Source organism: Gobius niger, assembly GCF_951799975.1.
Source record: "Gobius niger genome assembly, chromosome: 2".
Classification (NCBI taxonomy): Eukaryota; Metazoa; Chordata; class Actinopteri; order Gobiiformes; family Gobiidae; genus Gobius; species Gobius niger.
This window is the reverse complement of record NC_136853.1, coordinates 46,035,852-46,056,269: the sequence shown is the minus strand read 5'-3', so window position 1 is coordinate 46,056,269 and position 20,418 is coordinate 46,035,852. Positions and strand designations below refer to the sequence as shown.

General features: G+C 41.5%; 2 protein-coding genes across 2 annotated transcripts in view; one reads left to right on the top strand and one right to left on the bottom strand.

Moving 5' to 3' along the window:
* cacna2d4a (calcium channel, voltage-dependent, alpha 2/delta subunit 4a) overlaps nt 1-20,418 on the bottom strand; it is a 305,750-nt gene that overhangs the window by 212,304 nt on the left and 73,028 nt on the right. The window lies entirely within an intron of this gene.
* Nucleotides 723-13,092, top strand: lrtm2a (leucine-rich repeats and transmembrane domains 2a; the record flags this gene model as incomplete). Its single annotated transcript, XM_079552202.1, has 5 exons — nt 723-992; nt 3,141-3,266; nt 3,604-3,692; nt 5,328-5,485; nt 12,375-13,092. 5 exons carry the CDS (start codon nt 723-725, stop codon nt 12,863-12,865), a joined length of 1,134 nt encoding a protein of 377 aa, XP_079408328.1. The 3' UTR covers nt 12,866-13,092.

Here is a 20,418-nt window from a genome sequence, read left to right as displayed (position 1 = left end):
TTTTTGCTGGATTTTTGTCACTTTTTTGCTGGATTTTTGTCACTTTTTTGATGGATTTTTGTCACTTTTTTGCTGGATTTTTGTCACTTTTTTGCTGGATTTTTGTCTTTTTTTGCTGGATTTTTGTCACTTTTTTGATGGATTTTTGTCATTTTTTTTGATGGATTTTTGTCACTTTTTTGATGGATTTTTTTTAAAGGCAACAAATAATCGTTTGAATAATCGTGATTTCAATTATGACAAAAATAATCGTGATTATTATTTTTTCAATAATCGAGCAGCCCTATTCTCCAGGTAATTCTTTTATGACTAAATTCAAAAGGGACATTGGTGTGAACTGAGATCATCCAGAGACAATGTTCTTACCCCCAAGACATTCTGGAAGGACTTCTGTAGTTTTGTAATTGAACATCTAAACACGGACTTTACATTGAAAGGGGGAAACGTTATTTTTTGTTTCTTCAGAAGCAAAAGAATGAAGATATCTATTTTGTTATTAATTTACTCATCCCTTTGTCCAAATTTTATGTTCACAAATGTAAATATTCTACGCAGAAACCCAACTTTGCACATTTTTTTAGTGATACTCTCTCATATATCAAGATTTTGGAAGGTTCTGACAACAAAAAGGCTCTAAAAACATCAGTATTCCACAGTAGGTCATCAGAACAGAGCAGTGAGTCCAGGCTGAAATACTTTGAGCTGTTTTCCATAAAATAAATATGTTTTTGCTGAATCCGCCGTCTCTCTCTCTCTCTGCCACAGCGCTCCTCTGCGTCCTGTGTTTGGCCGCGCTGCTCCCGGCCGCCTCCCCCTGCCCTGCCCCGTGTCGCTGCTCCCCCGATGGCCTGGAGGTGAACTGCGGGGGCCTGGGCCTGTCCACTCTCCCTCCGCTGCAGCAGCTGCCCCCGGGGAGTCGATCGCTGCTGCTCGCCAACAACAAGCTCTCCACGCTGGGAACCTCCGCCTTCGCCAACCTCTCCTCTCTGGAGGTCTGCGAGTCCACGTTTCTCCTCTTTATCTGTCAGTGAAACGCTTCCCGGGCTGAGGCGGAGCGTAGTGCGAGCTGAGGGACAAAATCTACCCCCAAAATACTTTTTCTGTGCATAAATCCTATTGATTAACCTCTTAACTCCCGCCTGAACCGAGAGCATTTTCTCCAGTTCAGCTTTACCCAAATCCTGTAGGCCAGTGTAACGCCTCATTTGAAAGACCTACAAAACTAAATGGATCTTTTTCCTCACGTCAGATTTTTTTTTCATCACTTTTTTTGTCGGGCAGTCGACTCATTTTTGTCAAATTTTCGTGACTTTTTTGTCACTTTTTATTCGCATTTTTTTGGTCAAATTCTTATCACTTTTTTCTCAATTTTTTGTCAATTTTTTTCACTTTTTTGTCAAATTTGTGTCCATTTTTTTTTCTTCATTTTTTGTCACTTTTTCGTCAATTTTTTTGATTTTTTTTGTAATTTTTTTGTCACTTTTTCGTCCATTTTTTCTCAATTTTTCGTCAAATTTTTCTCACTTTTTTGTCACTTTTTCGTCAAATTATTGGTCAAATTCTTATCACTTTTTTGTCAAATTTTTGTCAATTTTTGTAAATTTTTGTACATTTTTTCTCACTTTTTCATCAATGTTTTCTCACTTTTTTCACATTCCCATCATTGTTTTCGTCTCAGTTTTGTTGCTATTTCACACCTTTTCTCCAGAAGCTTTTGGACTGGGGGTAAAGCTGGAGAAAATGTGCTCGGTTCAGGCGGGAGTTAAGGGGTTAATATTGCCTGCAGTTCACAAACTATCCACCAGGGGGTTCTGCAGCGCCCTCAGCACCCTGGGTTCCCACGGCCTTGTAAACAATGGAGAACAAACTGGAATTGAATAAAACAAAACTATCAAACTATTTAAACCCACAACCCACTGGATATTGTCCTGCGACCATGTTTATGAACGTACGATGTAAAAATGGTTTAGTGAAATGATGCAATATTCAGTGAGAGTAAATTAGGTCCACTCAGTCAGGACTCAGTTACACTTACTCAAGTTCACGTACTTAAGTAACTTTCTGAAGTAACTATACTTTTGATAGTAGTTTTTTCAAACAGTACTTTTTAATTCTACTTGAGTAATGTCAAAATGAAGTATTGGTACTCTTAGTAACTCATGACACTGTAAGTCGGGGAAGCTCAGTTTTCCGAGATGTCATTGTGTCCAGTTCGTTTGTTTTTCGGTCTTTTATGTGTTAAAGTCTCAAAAGCTTAACTGGACAAAAAAAGCTCACACTTAAGGCAGTACTAAGTAACTTGTTTACCATAATAAATCCTTTCCGTAGTCCCTCTGGGGGTAATACAAGTGTTTATGGGATGATTGGGGGGTCTTTCATCTCCCCCGGTGTCTCTGGCCAGAAAACCACAATTGCAACATCCCTCACACCAAACTAATGATATCGTGAAGCTAACAAGCTAACAGGCAAAGCTAACAGCGGGCTAGCACCACTTAAACAGCATTTACAGCCAAGTTTGAGTGAACAAAATGATCTCCATTGTGTAACTGGATGTACAATGTCCCTCTGTCCCTTTGTCTTTTCTGTCAGCGTAGTATTTACTCTCACGGACAATTAGCAAGTTAAAAAAGCGACACCTGCAGTTGCGCTTATGGCCTCTAAGGGCATGAGTTTCTTAGTACTGCTTTAAACTTGGTATTAAAGTCTCACAAGCTGAACTGGACAACAAAAGCACACACTAAACGCAAGAAAGTAGCCGTGTTTAACATAAAAGCTCACATTAACTAATATATGAACAATTTGTCTGATTTCCTCAGCTCGTTTTGACCCGATAACAAGATTAGATTTTACCAGAAGCATTGAGAAGCAGGTTTCATGCAGGATTAATCACTGTGTTTTTGTTGTTTCCTGTGGATATGAGCTAAATAATTGCTGTCTTTGTTTTTTGCTAATTACGACCATTAATATTGCACCTGTGCCGCCGTATCGTTTTAGCGCAACGGAACTTACGGTGTTCAAATGGTTTAGTAAATTCCATTGTTATACATTATATTCAATACATCGATTAACGCATTTTTACCCGACAGCAAAACACAAAAAAAACCTGTGGCTATTTCTAATCAAAACGGCTTGTGTTTCAGGAGCTGGACCTCTCGAACAACTACCTGGACAATCTGCCCGGGGGACTATTCCGAGACATGTCCAACCTGACCAGACTCACTCTGCATAACAATTCACTGACCTCCACGGACAGAGAGCTCTTTCAGGTATCCTCACATCCCGCAGCATCCACACACAAGAGGCAAACTGCTGTGAAGCTCAATGTGTGAGGCAGATGTTTGATACACAAGTGTTGGAGAAGTCGCCTGAAGCTTTTTAAATGTGCTATATGTAAACACTGACAGACGATATTACGTTGTGTCTAGAAGGCACTGGTCCAGCTTTGCAAAATGTACAATAGCTCAGCACTGATCCGGTTTATCGAACAAGCTATGGAACAAACTCGGTGACCTTAACCGTCTGACATAACACTTTTTTTTACAAGACACTAGCCGAGCAGATTATACTTTCTGGCTACACTGATCTATATTGATGTTTGTCCAGGGTTTGGGCGGACTCCAGACTTTGGATCTGTCCTTGAACGGTCTGTCGTCGGTTCCTCTGGGCCTTTTGGACGAGCTGCAGAGCCTCAGGTGAAAGGAAACAAAACGGAAATCCTCTATCGGGTGTTATATCAACGTTTGTGATAAAGGGCGACAGAACAGGCGAAGGGAAACAGCAACAAAGATGAAGATTACAATGTGATGTTTTGTAATAGTGATAGTAATGTAATGTGAGCAAACTGGGAATGGGATTTGTAGAGCAAATAATGACGAGGCTGCACAGTTTTGTTGCTCTGTGCATGTATAGTCTGAGCCCTTTCCAAAAACCACTTCCTGTTTCCTTCTGATCAGGTCCTTCACAGCTTGGCCGTGTTACACCGGAGAGCAGCCCCACATGCAACACGCACCGACAACGCCAGTTCCACGTTCATTTAGAAGTGTCAATTTAAACAATTTTACAGTCCTACAGACATTTGCTAACGAATAAGAAAGCAGCAGGGAGACCGAATATGATCTTATTGGCAAGTTTGAAGAAGCTAAACTATATCAATCTGATTTTAATTGCTTTTATTATCCGGCTCTTCACAACGTAAGCAGAAGCTCCGTTGATTTGAATGGGATTTCCCAACGTTCTACCGGTCATTATTTTCTGATAAAGGACGTCTGAGTTGGTTCTTTCATATCACTCCGCACGTACGTAGCAGCGACACTATCTGTCCCGTCACTGAGAGAGAAGTCGGGGAATCGTGAGTCTGACTTTCAACTTACCCAGAGATTCACCACCATTCCTCCACCTGCGCCTTCAGCTAAGTAGCTAGGCTAACTGTTAGCCTTGCTGCTTCTAGCCTAGCCAAACGCTGCCGAGCAACGCGCAAACTTTTGGGAACTATTTGTCGCGGAAGTCATTAAATAAACCTTTGGACCTTCATAAAAGTGTACGAAGTTTATGTTGTGTGTGTTCAGTTGGCAAATGGCCGAATAATAAGCTTCGCGTCGGGGTCCGGTTCGCCCTGTCGGTGCTTATTTTCCCGATAATGACCAGCGTTCTATACATGATCCCTTACTTAACCAATGGCCGCTTGTGACGACGACACTAGGGGCCGCCATTGCTGTGGTACCTCCATATAGCCGCTAGTCCCATTGGAATGCATTGCACTTTAGACACATTAAACACAACTTTAAAGCCTGGTTTCTAATTGTCTGAAACTTTCTAGATATTCCTCCTGTGATAACGCTGGGCTAGTTACAATTAAGGAAACCAGGCTGGTTTCGTAAAAAATAACAAAAAAAGTAGAAATCTTGTACTAATGAGGGTCGGACTGTTAGCACAAGGGCGGAGTCTACGGTGAAGGTCCCGCCCTTATGCCCTTTTAAGGAATAGGCTTCGTCATAGCTGGGGAGGAGGTCCGCCATGACTTCCTCCTCAGGCGTGGTCATTATGGCTAACGGCAGGAGGAGTTGTCTATTATCACATTGGTGGGCGGAGCTGTCACCGTAAAGGGGCGTGTCTGGTCCCTGGGATGAGGGAAAGTGGTCTCAGAGCCACAGCTCCAAAGCGCTCTCCTGTAGGAACGTCTGAAGGCGCCCTCACAGAAGAATCAGGAGAAGGAAGGAGGAAGTGGTTTGGGAAAGAGTCTCAGTCTCCAATATAACAAAAATCCCGTTAGGGAGTAAGAGATAGCTGGGACGTCTGCTGTTCTGACGTCTGAATTCCCTGGTCTGCAGGTGGTTGTCGCTGGCAGGAAACCGGCTTCACGCGCTGGAGAGAGCGGCCTTTGAGCCCCTGGCGAACCTGCAGCACCTGGAGCTCGGACAGAACCCCTGGGAATGCGACTGCAACCTGCGGGACTTCAAGCACTGGATAGAATGGCTCCTGTACAGAGGTGGGTCTCCCTTTACGGGGATACTTGTCCTCTGACTTTCACCCGTCCGAGTCGCTGCTGTGAAAACCATCCATGTAGAGCCAGGCTTGATCAGGACATAGGCTTATTGTCTATGTTTTAAGTCAGTGGTTCTCAACCTTTTGGAGCCGCGACCCCCATTATAACAGTTAAAGGGGTTCGTGACCCCCGTCCGGGTCACACCCTGAGAAATAGGAACATCAGCCGACATCAGGGGGAGGCAGGTTTTCTTGGCGGAGGTCGATTTACTTCATTGTAAAAAGACCAAGGGCCGGACCCCAAAGAAAAGCACCATTTTCTACAAACGCCAGCTTCTCTGTTCATGATTATGGCCGTACTTAAACAACACCAGTCTGGTATCGGGAAAAAAAAAAGTTTAGGTTCTACTGAAATCTAAAGCAGGTACAGGCTTTGAAACTGTTAGTCCAGGGACAACATTAAAGGAAAACAAGACTATTTTTTCGATTTCTTTTGCCCCATTTCACCCAATCTTTTTTTCTTTCTTATTTTTCCCAAGTTTTTTGCAGTTGTTTTTTCCGTCTTACTAATTTTCCCAAATCGATTCCCTATTTTTGCCCCCAAAACAATTTTAACACAATTTTTCCTTATTTTTAGCCACATTTTTCCTGTTTCCTCCTCGATTTTGAATATAGATATGGAATAAAGCATCGTACCCAGCCCTATACACGACCTAAATGGGTGTTTTATTTAGGAATTTTGAAAGATTTGACTGTATTTTGCACATTCTTAGAGTATTCAAACAGGAATTTGACCCAGGGGCGGACTGGCCATGTGTCCATTCTGGAGGAGCACAGAAGGGCCACCGGTCCCGCCTTAACCGAGCTTTACCCAAATCTAAAAGCTAAAAATCAAAATAGCGACAAAAAAGAGGATGAAAAGAGAACAAAAATGTGCCGGAAAAGCAACAAAAAAAGTGACAAAAAAATGTGATGAAAAGTCGACAAAAACACGACAACAAAGCAACGAAAAGGCCACAAAAACGTGACAAAAACAAAAACACAGAAAGTAATGAAGAAACAACAAAACTATGACAAAAAGTTACAATCACTTTGTAGGTCTCAGCTTTCAAATGAGGCGTTACAGTGTTGCTCTCCAGTCTAGAAGCTTTTAGATTTGGGTAAAGCCGAACTGGAGAAAATGCGCTCCGTTAAGGCGGGGGGTAAGTGTCACATTTACGCTAATTTGGGCCAGGCTGGTCAGAGTCCAGGGCTGTTTTTCAGTCCCAGTCCGCCCCTGATCTGACCTCTGATTTGTGTAGTAACATCATCTTCAAAATCATTTTAAAAATGAGGGCCAGAGCTTCTACGCTGGAGGGCCGGATTTAGCCCTCGGGCCTGATGTTGCCTTTACCCCTGGCCGACATAATTCTTAAAAAACACAGAAAAAAAACAAATGGATAAATTGAAATTCATCAAATTGCGAACAAATAATGGCACTGCTACAACAAAATATATATTATACGCTAATAAAAATATGTTTATTTGTCTCGCGACCCCCTTGAGGGCCCCGACCCCCAGGTTGAGAACCACTGTTTTACGTAAAGTTAAGTTGATACATCAAAACATACGGTAAAAGGACAAAAAGTGAATATCAGGCATCAGCTTAAATGACTTGAACTGAGGAAATGTTTCTTGTTTTGAGCGGTTTTCACTAATTTTTGTCAAATTTTCGTGACTTTTTTTAAACTTTTTCGTCAATTTTTTTTATTTTTTTCTTGTCCATTTTTTTGTCACTTTTTCGTCCATTTTTTCTAAATTTTTAGTCAAATCTTTGTTCATTTTTGTCATTTTTTGGTAAATTTTTTGGTAAATTTTTTTGTAAATTTTTGGTCAAATTATTTTCACTTTTTTCACATTTCCATCCTCGTTTTCGTCTCAGTTTTGTCGCTATTTTCTCACCTTTTTTCCAGAAGCTTTTGGATTGGGGTAAAGCTGGAGAAAATGTGCTCGGTTCAGGCGGGAGTTAAGAGGTTTGAAGTGAGAATAATTTGACAAAAAAGTGACGAAAAATTGACAAAAAATTGACAAAAAATGTAGAAAAAATGGACGAAAAAGTGACAAGAAAAAAATCAAAAATTTGACGAAAAAGTAAAAAAAAAGTCCTGAAAATTGGACAAAAATGAGATGCAAAAATTATGCTCAAGACGTTAGCATGCTACCGGTTAGCATTTAGCTTCAACAGCTCAGGCCCCGCCCCCGTGTGAGAACCACTAACCACTGAGCCGCTGTGAGACTGGGGTTTTGAGGAAATGTTTCTTGTTTTGAGCGGTTTTCACTCATTTAGACACTTTTCCTGATCGGACCGAGTTTGCTTTGCTTGTTTGAGGACATTTCAGACCAGTTCTAGGGTAAATCTCGCTTGAAATAAGAAAGTAAAATCGCCAATGAGATAAGACCAATTTTCTTTCCCCATTGGCAAAGAAAATGACCTGAAATAAGGACGAAATGTATCGAAACGAGTCAGAAACATCTCAGAACAAGTGAAATAATGCCCAAGAACAACTTACCTAGTCAAAACAGCTAAAATGTGGATTATTGTGCTCAAATTGAGACGTTTATACTGATCTAGTTAATTACTTTTCGCAGTGCAGGAGCTTGTATATATTGTGAGGCCATTTGAAGTGGGGTAACAGTGCTAGTGCGCAAACCACAAAGAAACATTCAGCTCACAGCCCAGTAATAATCTTAAAAAATGATCTGCTTAGCATTCACCAGCAGGTTCCTGAGCTCCACGGATGCAAACTCAGTTCCAGTTCCTATCGAAGAGCACTGACGTCAGGACATGCTAACAATAGTACAGTGATTGTCAGTGCAGGGGCTGTGTGTGTCTCTCCGTGCTGTGAGTGCATCAGATAAGCACCGCTCCGGCTCTGCGCTCCGTTCATGTGTGAAAATCTACATTCACCTCGCCGCCTCGGGCCTGAGCAGCTGCGCTAACGAAGCCCTGCTCCTTTCTCCTCTGCTTCACGTCACTTCAGCAGCGGGAAAAATGGCCATTCTATTACACGACAGTGACAGTGTGGACGTCGTCATTCATTTGCTGTTGTATCGCAAGGAAGGGAGTATTGGTCAAGAGTCTTCATAATAATAATAATAAAGCATTGGTTTTATATAGCGCTTTTCTGGACACTCAAAGATCCTTTACATTGCATTATTCATTCTCTCCATACTGGGGTAGACTGACGGAAGCGAGGCAACCCCATTTTTCTTCTTTGTAAAACTTTGATTTCTAACTGAAGCAAATCGAGTTTCATCATATTTCATGTTTATTGCAGCTTGTGTGGTATTTTAGGATATGATGATGCACTTTTAGAACAGAGGATTACTGTCATTTTTATGCCTGAGAGTCGACCGTATCCAGTATCATTAGAGTCAATAATATCGTTTATCGCGATACTTTCCTGCCTCAATATATCGAACTTCAGATTTGTTATCGTGACAGACCTTGACGTGAACAAACACTCGTTGCCAGTTATTTTCTTGACGCTGTTACAGATGGTGAAACTTTGTGCCCTGTGATTCTGTTAATATATCTACACTGCAAAAAGTGGATTCTAAAATGTCTTACTTTAAGAAATAAGTTCTTATTTTGTCCCTTGTTTTGCCGAGCAAAGTTTTCTTGAGGAAAAAATTCTTATTTTAGGAAATAAAATCTGGCCATTTCTTCAGATAAATTTGCTAAAAACATGATAATTTTTTCTTGTAACAAGAAAGAAAAACTTGAATCTTCTTCAGTTTTAGACAAAGAATGTTTTTTCTTATTTTAAGAAAAACTAAGATCAACAACTCTTAATGTAAGAACTGCTTCTCACAGAGAGATAAAACAGAGATTCAGATTCAGATTCAGATTCAGATTCATTTATTGGCCATTTGCAGTTAGAAAAACCACATTGGAAAAAAATGTGCAAAGAGCTCAAAGTGCGATATGTAAAACAAGTAAAAAGACACAATATAAACATTCCATTCTTTAAAGTGGGCGGCTCGGTGGCACAGCGGTTAGAGCCTCAGCTTCACAGCTCGAAGGTCCCGGGTTCGATTCCCACCAGGACGGGGCCTTTCTGTGTGGAGCATGTTCTCCCCGTGTCTACCACTAAAAACATGTACAATAGGTGAATCCTCCAGCAGATGATTCTGACCCTCAGCCTGGCTCCACATCATGGAGACGGGTCTCCGAGCGCAGCAATACTTTCCTTAAATATTAGTGTTTATTAACAACATTTTACTCAAAAATGTGAGTAATTTAGAACATTTTACTTAAATCAAGCAACATTTAAGTAAAATATCCACAATTTTTCACTAAATAAGAATGTTTTCTGAGGACATTTTGCTTAATTCTAGTTATTTATTTGCTTGAATTTAGTGTTTCTTTCTTGTTTTATGATGAGAAAAATATTCTAGAAATAAAAATTCTTAGCAAGATAAAAATGCTGACCCCAATGGCAGAATTTTTTCCTTAAAACAAGACAAATTTCTTATTTTCATTCAGTTAATTTGATAGAATAACAAGCTCTAAAAAAAAAACCTCTTCATTTCATGTTTTTTCATTGTTTTTCATCCTTGTTTTCGCCGCTGTTTTGATGCCTTTCTTTTAAGCTTTAGATTTGGGTAAATCTCAGTTAAGGCGGAGGGTAAGAGGTTAAAGGGTTCTGTCCACCCCTGTCTGCACTGGGCTGAACTGAAGACATCTCTCATCTGAAAGTCTCCCACGTTCTCCCTCTTACTTATTCAAGCATTATGCAATTTTCCCAACAATCATCGCAGCTCAGTTCAACCAGATCAAACCCCACCTTTGCACGGCTTTCGGGGTATTTGTTTCTTAGGTTTTTTGTTTGTTGCTATCCATACAGACGAGCAGCGTGTGAAAGCAGGCGTGATCTATAATAGAAAGCTTAGCCGAGGCGATCTGCAAGTTGGAGCAGCGAGCAGAGCATACTGTGTCTGCGCTCGCTGATGACTCACACCAGTGTTGGCACAATAACCCATCTCTCCGTCTTTGTCTCTCCCTCGGATTAATGGAGAGAGAGCTGCTCGGCGAAAGGAAAGGCAGGTGACCCCGTGTGTCCTGCCGTAAGTGCCGTTTATATTATAGCGACACACGAGCGCCGCAGGAGACGACACGAACAGATGACAATTCAGGAAAGCTCAGTGTTCAGGCTTTAACCCCTTAAGCCAAGTACATTTTCTCCAGTTTGTTTTAAATCTAAAAGCTTCTGGATCTGAGAGTTTACAGCTTACAGGGCAATGTGACAGAAACGTCCAAGGCCGTGGGAACCCAGGGTGCTGAGGGCGCTTGCAGCACCCCCTGGCGGATAGTTTGTGACCTGCAGGCAATATGAACCCCTTAACTCCCACCTGAACCGAGCACATTTTCTCCAGTTTGGCTTTGCCCCCAGTCCAAAAGCGTCGGGAAAAAAGGTGAGAAAATAGCGACAAAATTGAGACGAAAACAAGGATGGAAATGTGACAAAAAAGTGAGAAAACATTGGCAAAAAAGTGACAAAAATTTTACAAAAAAGTGTGAAAAATTTGACGAAAAATTGAGGAAAAAATGGACGAAAAAGTGATAAGAATTTGACAAAAAAGTGTGAATAAATTGACGAAAAAGTGACAAAAAATTAAAAAAAAATTGATAATAATTTGACAAAAAAGTGAGAAATTTGACGAAAAATTGCGGAAAAAAATACAAAAAAGTGATGAGAATTTGACAAAAAAATTCGAATAATTTGATGAAAAAGTGACAAAAAAATTACGAAAAATGACAAAAAATTGTCAAAAAAGTGAGAAAAAATTGTCGAAAAATGTAGAAAAAATGGACGAAAAAGTGACAAGAATTTGACAAAAAAATGTGAATAATTTGACGAAAAAGTGACAAAAAATTTACAAAAAAATTTACAAAAAATTTACAAAAAATTTACAAAAAATTTACAAAAAATTTACAAAAAAGTCACGGAAATTTGACAAAAAAGTGAGAAAAATTTCACGAAAAATTGAGGAAAAAATTTGACAAAAAAGTGACAAAAAAAGTCACGGAAATTTGACAAAAATGAGACGACTGCCCAACAAAAAAAGTGATGAAAAAAAATCTGACATGAGGAAAAAGATTTAGTTTTGTAGGTCTTTCAAATGAGGCGTTACACTGGCCTACAGGATTTGGGTAAAGCTGAACTGGAGAAAATGCTCTCGGTTCAGGCGGGAGTTAAGAGGTTAATCAATAGGATTAATGCACAGCTTTACCCCCAGTCCAAAAGCGTCTGGAAAAAAGGTGAGAAAATAGCAACAAAACTGAGACGAAAACAAGGATGAAAAAATGACAAAAAAGTGAGAAAAAATGGACGAAAAATCGACAAAAAAATGACAAAAAAATGACAAAAAAATGACAAAAAAGTGAGAAAAAAATGGACGAAAAATGGACAAAAAATGGACAAAAAATTTACTAAAAATGTACAAAAAATTTGACAAAAAAATGAAAAAAAAAGTCACGAAAATTTGACAAAAATGAGTCGACTGCCCAACAAAAAAAGTGATGAGAAAAAATCTGATGTGAGGAAAAATATTTAGTTTTGTAGGTCTTTCAAATGAGGTGTTAAAGCTGAACTGGAGAAAATGCTCTCGGTTCAGGCGGGAGTTAATTATATCGTTTATCGCGATACTTTCCTGCCTCAATATATCGAACTTCAGATTTGGCCTTGACGTGAACAAACACTCGTTGGGTGAAACTTTGTGCCCGGTGATTCCGTTAATATTTTCTATAAACCAGATTAACATTCAGTTCATTTGATAGAACAACAAGCTCTAAAAAACCCTCTTCCTTTCCTGTGATCACCTTTGACCTCTCTGTCCCGTCTCGTCAGGGGGGAAAGTGGACGCGGTGGAGTGCACGCTGCCCAAGGACCTGCGGGGGCGGGACATCCGAACGGTCCCGGTGGAGATGTTCAACTACTGCCTGCAGCTGGAGGACGAGAACGGCGGAGGCGAGGGGTCCCGCTCCGGACAGGGGCCTCCGTGCGGCAGGAAAACCTCCATCGGGGACGCGGCGACCACCGACAACAACAACGAGGACGCCGCCTCCCACCCGAGCGGCGGGGGCGAGGGGCCGTCCGAGTGCGTGCGGGCGCGGTACCGGCCCGTGAGCGTGCGGCGGGCCATCGGCACGGTGGTGATCGCCGGCGTGGTCTGCGGCATCGTGTGCATCATGATGGTGGCGGCGGCGGCGTACGGCTGCATCTACGCGTCGCTCATGGCCAAGTATCAGAGGGAGCTGAAGAAGAGGCAGCCGCTGATGGGCGACGGCGAGGCCGAGGGGGAGGACAGGGAGGAGAAGCAGATCTCCTCGGTGGCCTAGACCGGCGCGGGACGGGGGAGGGGGGGGGGGGGCGGAGTGAAGGAAGGGCAGCTCGGGGGAGTAACTTTCAAAGGGCTCAAGAGGAGAGAGATGGCAGGGCTTTTATCAGTCAGTCATCGCAGCTCCTGCTCTGTTCACTGTCCCACTGTCCCACTTTACCAACTTGTTCTGTTCAGCACGGGCCAAAAGTCGCCACCGAAAAGTAAGGTTACCCCAGGGGTCTCCAACAGGCGGTCCACCAGATCATGTAATCCGGCCCCTTTAAGGAAACAACCATTTACTACAAAAAGTAAATATCAAGCATTGGCTTAAATGACTTGAATTGAGGAAATGTTTCTTGTTTTGAGCGGTTTTCACTCATTTAGACACTTTTCCTGATCGGACCAAGTTTCTTTTGACATTTCACACCAGTTCTAGGGTAAATCTCGCTTGAAATAAGAAAGTAAAACTGCCAATGAGATACGGACCCATTTTCTTTCCCCATTGGCAAAGAAAATGACCTGAAATAAGGACGAAAAATGACAAAAATGTGACAAAATAATGACCAAAAAATTACAAAAATGTGATAGAAAAATTGACAAAAAAGGGACGAAAAATTGATGAAAAAGTGGCAAAAATGTCACAAAAATGTCACAAGAAATTGACAAAAAATGACAAAAATGTGATTAAAAATTTACAAAAAATGGCAAAAATGTGACAAAAAAAATTACAAAAATGTGATAAAAAATTGACTAACAAAAAAAAAAAAAAAAAAAAAAATTGACCAAAAAATGACAAAAATGATGGAAAAAAAAATCTGATGACGTGAGGAAAAAAGATCCTCTCGGTTCAGGCGGGAGTTAAGAGGTTAAATTAACCTTTAGCTTCAAGACAAACTCTCTGATCCTCACAAACATAAACGTCTCCTCTATGGAAATATTTCTACCAGAAACTCACTGGTCTGAGCTAATCTTAATGGAAATGAATACGAACAGGAAGTACTAGCGCCCACAGCTTCAGCTCAGAGGAACTAGCGTAGCCACATTGTGCAACAAGCCGATTGAAAAAAAATGCTTCAATTATTACTAAAATAATCGTGATTATTATTTTTTCTATAATCGAGCAGCCCTATTTAGAACGCTGTGAGGTCACGTGTAACCCCGCTATATTTTTTTTAGTTTACATTATATATGTGGCCCGCGAGCCCCCGAGGACGCTGGATTTCGGGCCCTCAACCCAGATGACACCCCTGCTCTCGCCCATTCCTGTGCGGAGTTAGGATTTAGGACAGTTAGGACAAAAGAGAAATACAAACTGAAAACACACTCCTGATATATTGTGGACCCTGGAGACCCCTGGGTTAAACGCTTGAATATTTGGTTGTAGCACCTTTAGCTTTGACTACAGTTCACATTCGTTTGTTTCAATAAGCTTCTGCGTTGTCGAGAGATCCAGTGTTGCTCCTCCTTCTCCAGCACATCCCGGAGATCCTCAACGGGGTTACGATCTGGACTCCGCCAACCCACTCTTTCCCAACGTGAGCCGGAGGAACGCCGGGACTATCATCTTAGAATTTATCAGGGAAGAAGAAATCCACTGATGGAATAACCCGGTCGTTCGGGTCGTCCACAGAGCTCATTATTCGGGCACAGAGCGTTCCAGAACCCGGACCGACCAATCAGAACAGTTAACTCCAGGTGGCGACTTTTGCTTTGGTCGGGCCGTGCATTTTTATTATTCAGCGGTGACATGTTGGGCATCCATTATTCTTGAACCGATATCGTTCTTGTCGTAAGGCAGGGAGAACACGGGGCAGCGCTTTTTTCTTACCGAGAGAACACTCACCACATCTCTAAGTAGTTCACAGCCTTTACACTTCAACAGGTTTAAGATGAATCATCGTCCGTCCCGTCTCCATTGAGCGTTTCTCAGTTATTTCGCTTTTAGGTGCTTAGGTTCTTATTAAACTGGTACGACTGTATTTGTAAAGTGCTACTTTATTTTGTTACAGTCCTGCGTTTTTCTTTATCATCTATTACAGAACAGACACGTGTATATTTACTACATAACCAGTTAGTAACCAGAAGTGCTCCTTTGTAGGTTTTGAAGCCTCATTATGGTTATTTCAGCACTCAAATTGCATTTATACATGCTTTTCAGAGTCATGAGACCTTTGTTGTTCTGGCGGCCATTTTGAATGCCAAAGTAGTAGAACTGTGCAGTACTACAAATGAAAGACAACTGATCGACTGTGGCATTTTTATGTACTGGTAATCATTGCTCAAGAAGGAAACAGTTAAAACACGACCCCAGAGACACACGTTTATGTGAAGAAACCAGTGAGCCAGTGTAAGATGCTAGCATGCTACCGGTTAGCATTAAGCTTCAACAGCTCTGACCTCTCCAAGAAAAAGCCCTGAACCAGACTCCAAACATCTGGCCTTGGATACAACATGTGCCAGAGGTCAGAGCTGTTACTGTAGTACCGTAAATTCTCTAATACTGGCCTGTATTCCATTAGAGGCCGGGTCTCTGACAGAGGCCGGGTTCGGGGCTGGCGGAGGCGAATTAAAGCCGGTCTCTAAAACAGGCCGGGGCTTTTATTAGAAACTATAGCAGTAGAAATATTCCCCATGTTAGGAGTTTGTCTCATACTGGTGTAAATGAAAACTCACGTGCAGGAAGTAACAAACTGAACCCGGGCCGAGGGCGACGCTGCGGAGGAGCTGATCCCAGCGTAACTTTGACACAGATTTAGCCACTTTTCAAACCTCCTGTGACCATATTTGGAAACAGGGCAAATGTTGTGTGACCCTCCAGGGTTTTAATAAAGTCTCCATCGCGTCTTCAAAGCACGTCCAGCTGCTCCGTGTGCAGGTCAGTCCCACGCCTCAAAATAACTCCTCCCATCAGCGCGAGCGTCTCGTCTTCTCTCGGGTCAGTCTCATGATCGATCACAAACACAAACGCTCCGTCTAAACTCGCCTTTTACACGAGATAACAACAAATAATCCGGTCCGCGGTAAAAACGAAACAGAAACCTGCAGTGACACTGATGTCAAAGCTCCGCTAACAGCAACGAAACACTTCCTGTTGTCCCGACAAAATAAAAGGCGTCAATGTTCCAGCCGCTGGGAGAGGGTTTGAAATGTTCATTAATAAATGAACCTAATATTATAGGTGCAAATGGACACAAATCTCGTTTTTCTTTGTTTTCCTGGTCGTCCGTTTTGCTCAAATAGAAATAAAGGCCTGTCTCTAATTGTGGCCTGGTTCCAATAAAGGCCTGGTCCGAGATGTCCTTGAGTAAATAAAGGCCCCGGCCGATATTAGAGCATTTACGGTATGTCCTCAGTGTTCGTCGATGTGAGCGACACACGTGTTTACTGTGTTGAAGACATTGACAGTTGATTGATGTCAGTTGCTAACCTAGCCGGGCCCAAGTCATCCGTAAACTCCGGTCAGTTTTAATTTCCCTGCATGTACGTCTGGGTCTGATCTCCGTGGCCGCGTTACATCGGTTAAATCCAACCAGACACTTGTACGAAACGCAATGTAACGGTAAAACCAGGCTATTGCTAACCGGTAGCATGCTAACGTCTTGAGCAGCTTGAACACTGACTCAGACTGAGACTCTGCTGACATGACAAACTGTAAAAAACATACACACATTTGCTGGTTCTATCACATACACGTGTTTTAACTGTTATCTTCTTGAGTAGAGATATTGCTACCTGTCGTACTGCATAATTCTACTTCGGTATTCAAAATGGCCGCCGGAACTGTGCGTGATGTCATTGGAAACGCATGTATAGCAAAGCACTGATCTCCAAGCTCAAATAACCACTGCATTTTGAGGTACACAGCAAAATATGTCACCTTTATTCTTCATTTTGGACATACTTTAAAGCCGGTGCGATGGAAAGCGTCTTTGGCACGGCCTCGCTTAAAAAAAACATATCACTCTTAGCATTAAATAACACAATCAAGCAGCGTAAGGAAAAGCTAATCTGAACTTTCAGGACATTTTCAGGGATTTTCAGCGTTTATTACGGTGTCAAAGGGACCGAAATAGTGTATTGTACTGTACATAGAGCGACGGTGGGTTTTCAGGCCGCGACGACGAGAAAATGTTTAAAGATTCGCATCTCTCTCCTGCTTAACCTCTTCAAAGCCAGTGGTCCCTTTCAAAAAAAACCAGGACCTAAACTTTCACCTTTGCCTCTTTTTTGCTTTCTTCAGATGATACACACACACACAGTAAATAAACTATTGGACGACGAAATCTCCCGTGTTTGTGTCACGGACTTTCCGGGACTGGACACATTTACGAAAAACTCTATAAATCGTGGACTCGAGGCTTCGGCCCACACTTGATGTCATGTTATTAATATTTGCGAGGTCCTATTTCTCTGACGGCGGCGGTAAAGCTCAGCAGCATGCGCCTCTTGGACATTATAGATCCACTAAAGAAACTGTAGAGATCTAGTATACGGACTGCGACCTCAGACTCCTGCACTTTATTTCCCGCTGACGTCCCTCGTTCTACATTTTGTCGGACTGTTCACCGAGAGAGAGAGTTTCACAATGGAAGACGGAAAGACGCTGCTATTTTTCATGATGTCACCACCTCAGTTTTATCGAGTTTTCTCATGTATTTTTGCATTTGAATATCAATATGCAATGAAAGTTGTTGTGTCGCAGTATCTGGGTCCTATATTATGCTGAACCAGCTTTCCTGAACCCTACAATAATCTTATGATATTGTCTTGAATATATCTGGGGTCTAGTACATGGAATATTTTATTGAACAACTTACCGTAAATTCTCTAATACTGGCCTGTATTCCAAAACAGGCCGGGGCTTTTATTAGAAACTATAGTGGTAGAAATATTCCCCATGTTAGGAATTTGTCTCATACTGGTGTAAATGAAAACTCAGGTGCAGGAAGTAACAAACTGAACCCGGGCCGAGGGGGACGCTGCGGAGGAGCTGATCCGAGCGTAACTTTGACACAGATTTAGCCACTTTTCAAACCTCCTGTGACCATATTTGGAAACAGGGCAAATGTTGTGTGACCCTCCAGGGTTTGAATAAAGTCTCCATCGCGTCTTCAAAGCACGTCCAGCTGCTCCGTGTGCAGGTCAGTCCCACGCCTCAAAATAACTCCTCCCATCAGCGCCAGCGTCTCGTCTTCTCTCGGGTCAGTCTCATGATCGATCACAAACACAAACGCTCCGTCTAAACTCGCCTTTTACACGAGATAACAACAAATAATCCGGTCCGGTAAAAACGAAACAGAAACCTGCAGTGACACTGATGTCAAAGCTCCGCTAACAGCAACGAAACACTTCCTGTTGTCCCGACAAAATAAAAGGCGTCAATGTTCCAGCCGCTGGGAGAGGGTTTGAAATGTTAAGTAATAAATGAACCTGATATTTTAGGTGCAAATGGACACAAATCTCGTTTTTCTTCGTTTTCCTGGTCGTCCGTTTTGCTCAAATAGAAATAAAGGCCTGTCTCTAATTGTGGCCTGGTTCCAATAAAGGCCTGGTCCAGATGCCCTTGAGTAAATAAAGGCCCCGGCCTGTATTAGAGCATTTACGGTATTAAGCTTCCATTGTTTTTTTGTTTTTTTATCTTTTTGAACTGATCTTCTCTATTGGCGTCAACTTCAAGAAAACTGAGGCCCGGAGGTTCTTTATATTAACATGTCATGATGAGGGATGTCACGATTCAAACTTTTTGAGTCACGATTATTATTATTGTGGATTATTGTGAGTAAAAATATTGCAATTTTTATGATGATTCACGATTAGCGAAAATAGGGAAGAAAATACAATATCAAGCATTGGCTTAAATGACTGGAATTGAGGAAATGTTTCTTGTTTTGAGCGGTTTTCACTCATTTAGACACTTTTCCTGATCGGACCGAGTTTGCTTTGCTTGTTTGAGGACATTTCAGACCAGTTCTAGGGTAAATCTCGCTTGAAATAAGAAAGTAAAATTGCCAATGAGATAAGACCAATTTTCTTTCCCCATTGGCAAAGAAAATGACCTGAAATAAGGACGAAATGTATCGAAACGAGTCAGAAACATCTCAGAACAAGTGAAATAATCCAGGACAAATGCCCAACAACTTCTTAACCAGTCAAAACAACTAAAATTTGGATTATTGTGCTCAAACTGAGATGTTTATACTGATCTAGTTAAATAGTTTTTGCAGTGTACTACCTTTACTGTCAAAATATTCACAAAAAAGAAGACATTACATTTATTTAAGTGTTGGTTTAATTGAAAACTAGGGCTGGTAACTGTTAAACGATACCAACGATACTGGTATGGGGAAAAAAAAGGTTAAAGCAGTACTAAGTGACTTGTTTACCTTAATAAATCCTTCCCTCTGGGGGAAATACAAGTGTTTATGGGATGATTGGAGGGTCTTTCATCTCCCCCTGGTGTCTCTGGCCAGAAAACCACAATTGCAGCTTGACTGCCACCGGGTTGGAGTCACCAATACACACTAATGGAATCACGAAGAAGAAGCTAAAAGGCTAACGGGCAAAGCTAACTGTGGGTTAGCACCACTTAAACAGTATTTACAGCCAAGTTTGAGTGAAAAAAATATCACTCCCTTTGTCTTTTCTGTCAGTGAAGTGTTTACTCTCACGGACAATTAATAAGTAAAAAACACCTGCAGTTGCGCTAATGGCCTCTAGGGGCAAGAGTTTCTTAATACTGCTTTAAAACAGTACTAAGTAACTTATTTACCTTAATAAATCCTTTCCTGTGGGGGTGATACAAGTGTTAATGGGAGGATTGGAGGGTCTTTCATCTCCCCCTGGTGTCTCTGGCCAGAAAACCACAATTGCAGCTTGACTGCCACCGGGTCAGAGTCACCAATACACACTAATGGAATCACGAAGAAGAAGCTAACAGGCTAACGGGCAAAGCTAACTGCGGGCTAGCGTCACTTAAAACAGTATTTGCAGCCAAGTTTGAGTGAAAAATATTGTTTCCATTTAATAATTGGATGAACAGTAACCCTCTCCCCCTTCGCCTTTCCTGTCAGCATAGTATTTATTCTCCGAGACAATTAATAAGTTAAAAAATCGCAACTTGCTACGACACCTGCAGTGGCGCTTATGGCCTCTGGGGGCAAGACTTACTTAGTACTGCTTTAAGTTACTACTGGTATTGAAAAAATAAAAGACATCCAAAAGGAAAAAAAGGTGAAACACAAGATGGAAAATGAAACTAATGATAATTTGGAAAAACAAGTGGAAAAACTGGGGTACATTTGGGGAAAATTGGAAAAACTTTTGAAAAAATTTGGGGGAAAACGTGGCAAACAATGCAAGAAATGGAAAAAAAAATTGAGGAAAATGTTTAAATATTGGGAAAATTGGGGGGACAATGGGAAAAAATAGGGGGGAAAAAAGAAGAAAAAGTGGAAAGTGTGTTTTCTGCCCTTTTGTAGTTAAATTAAGTTTCTTGGTACCTCAAACAAAAGATACAAATGCAAAAGAAATTAATTAAAGGTATAGCGGAGGATGTTCTATTTCCGGGTGGAT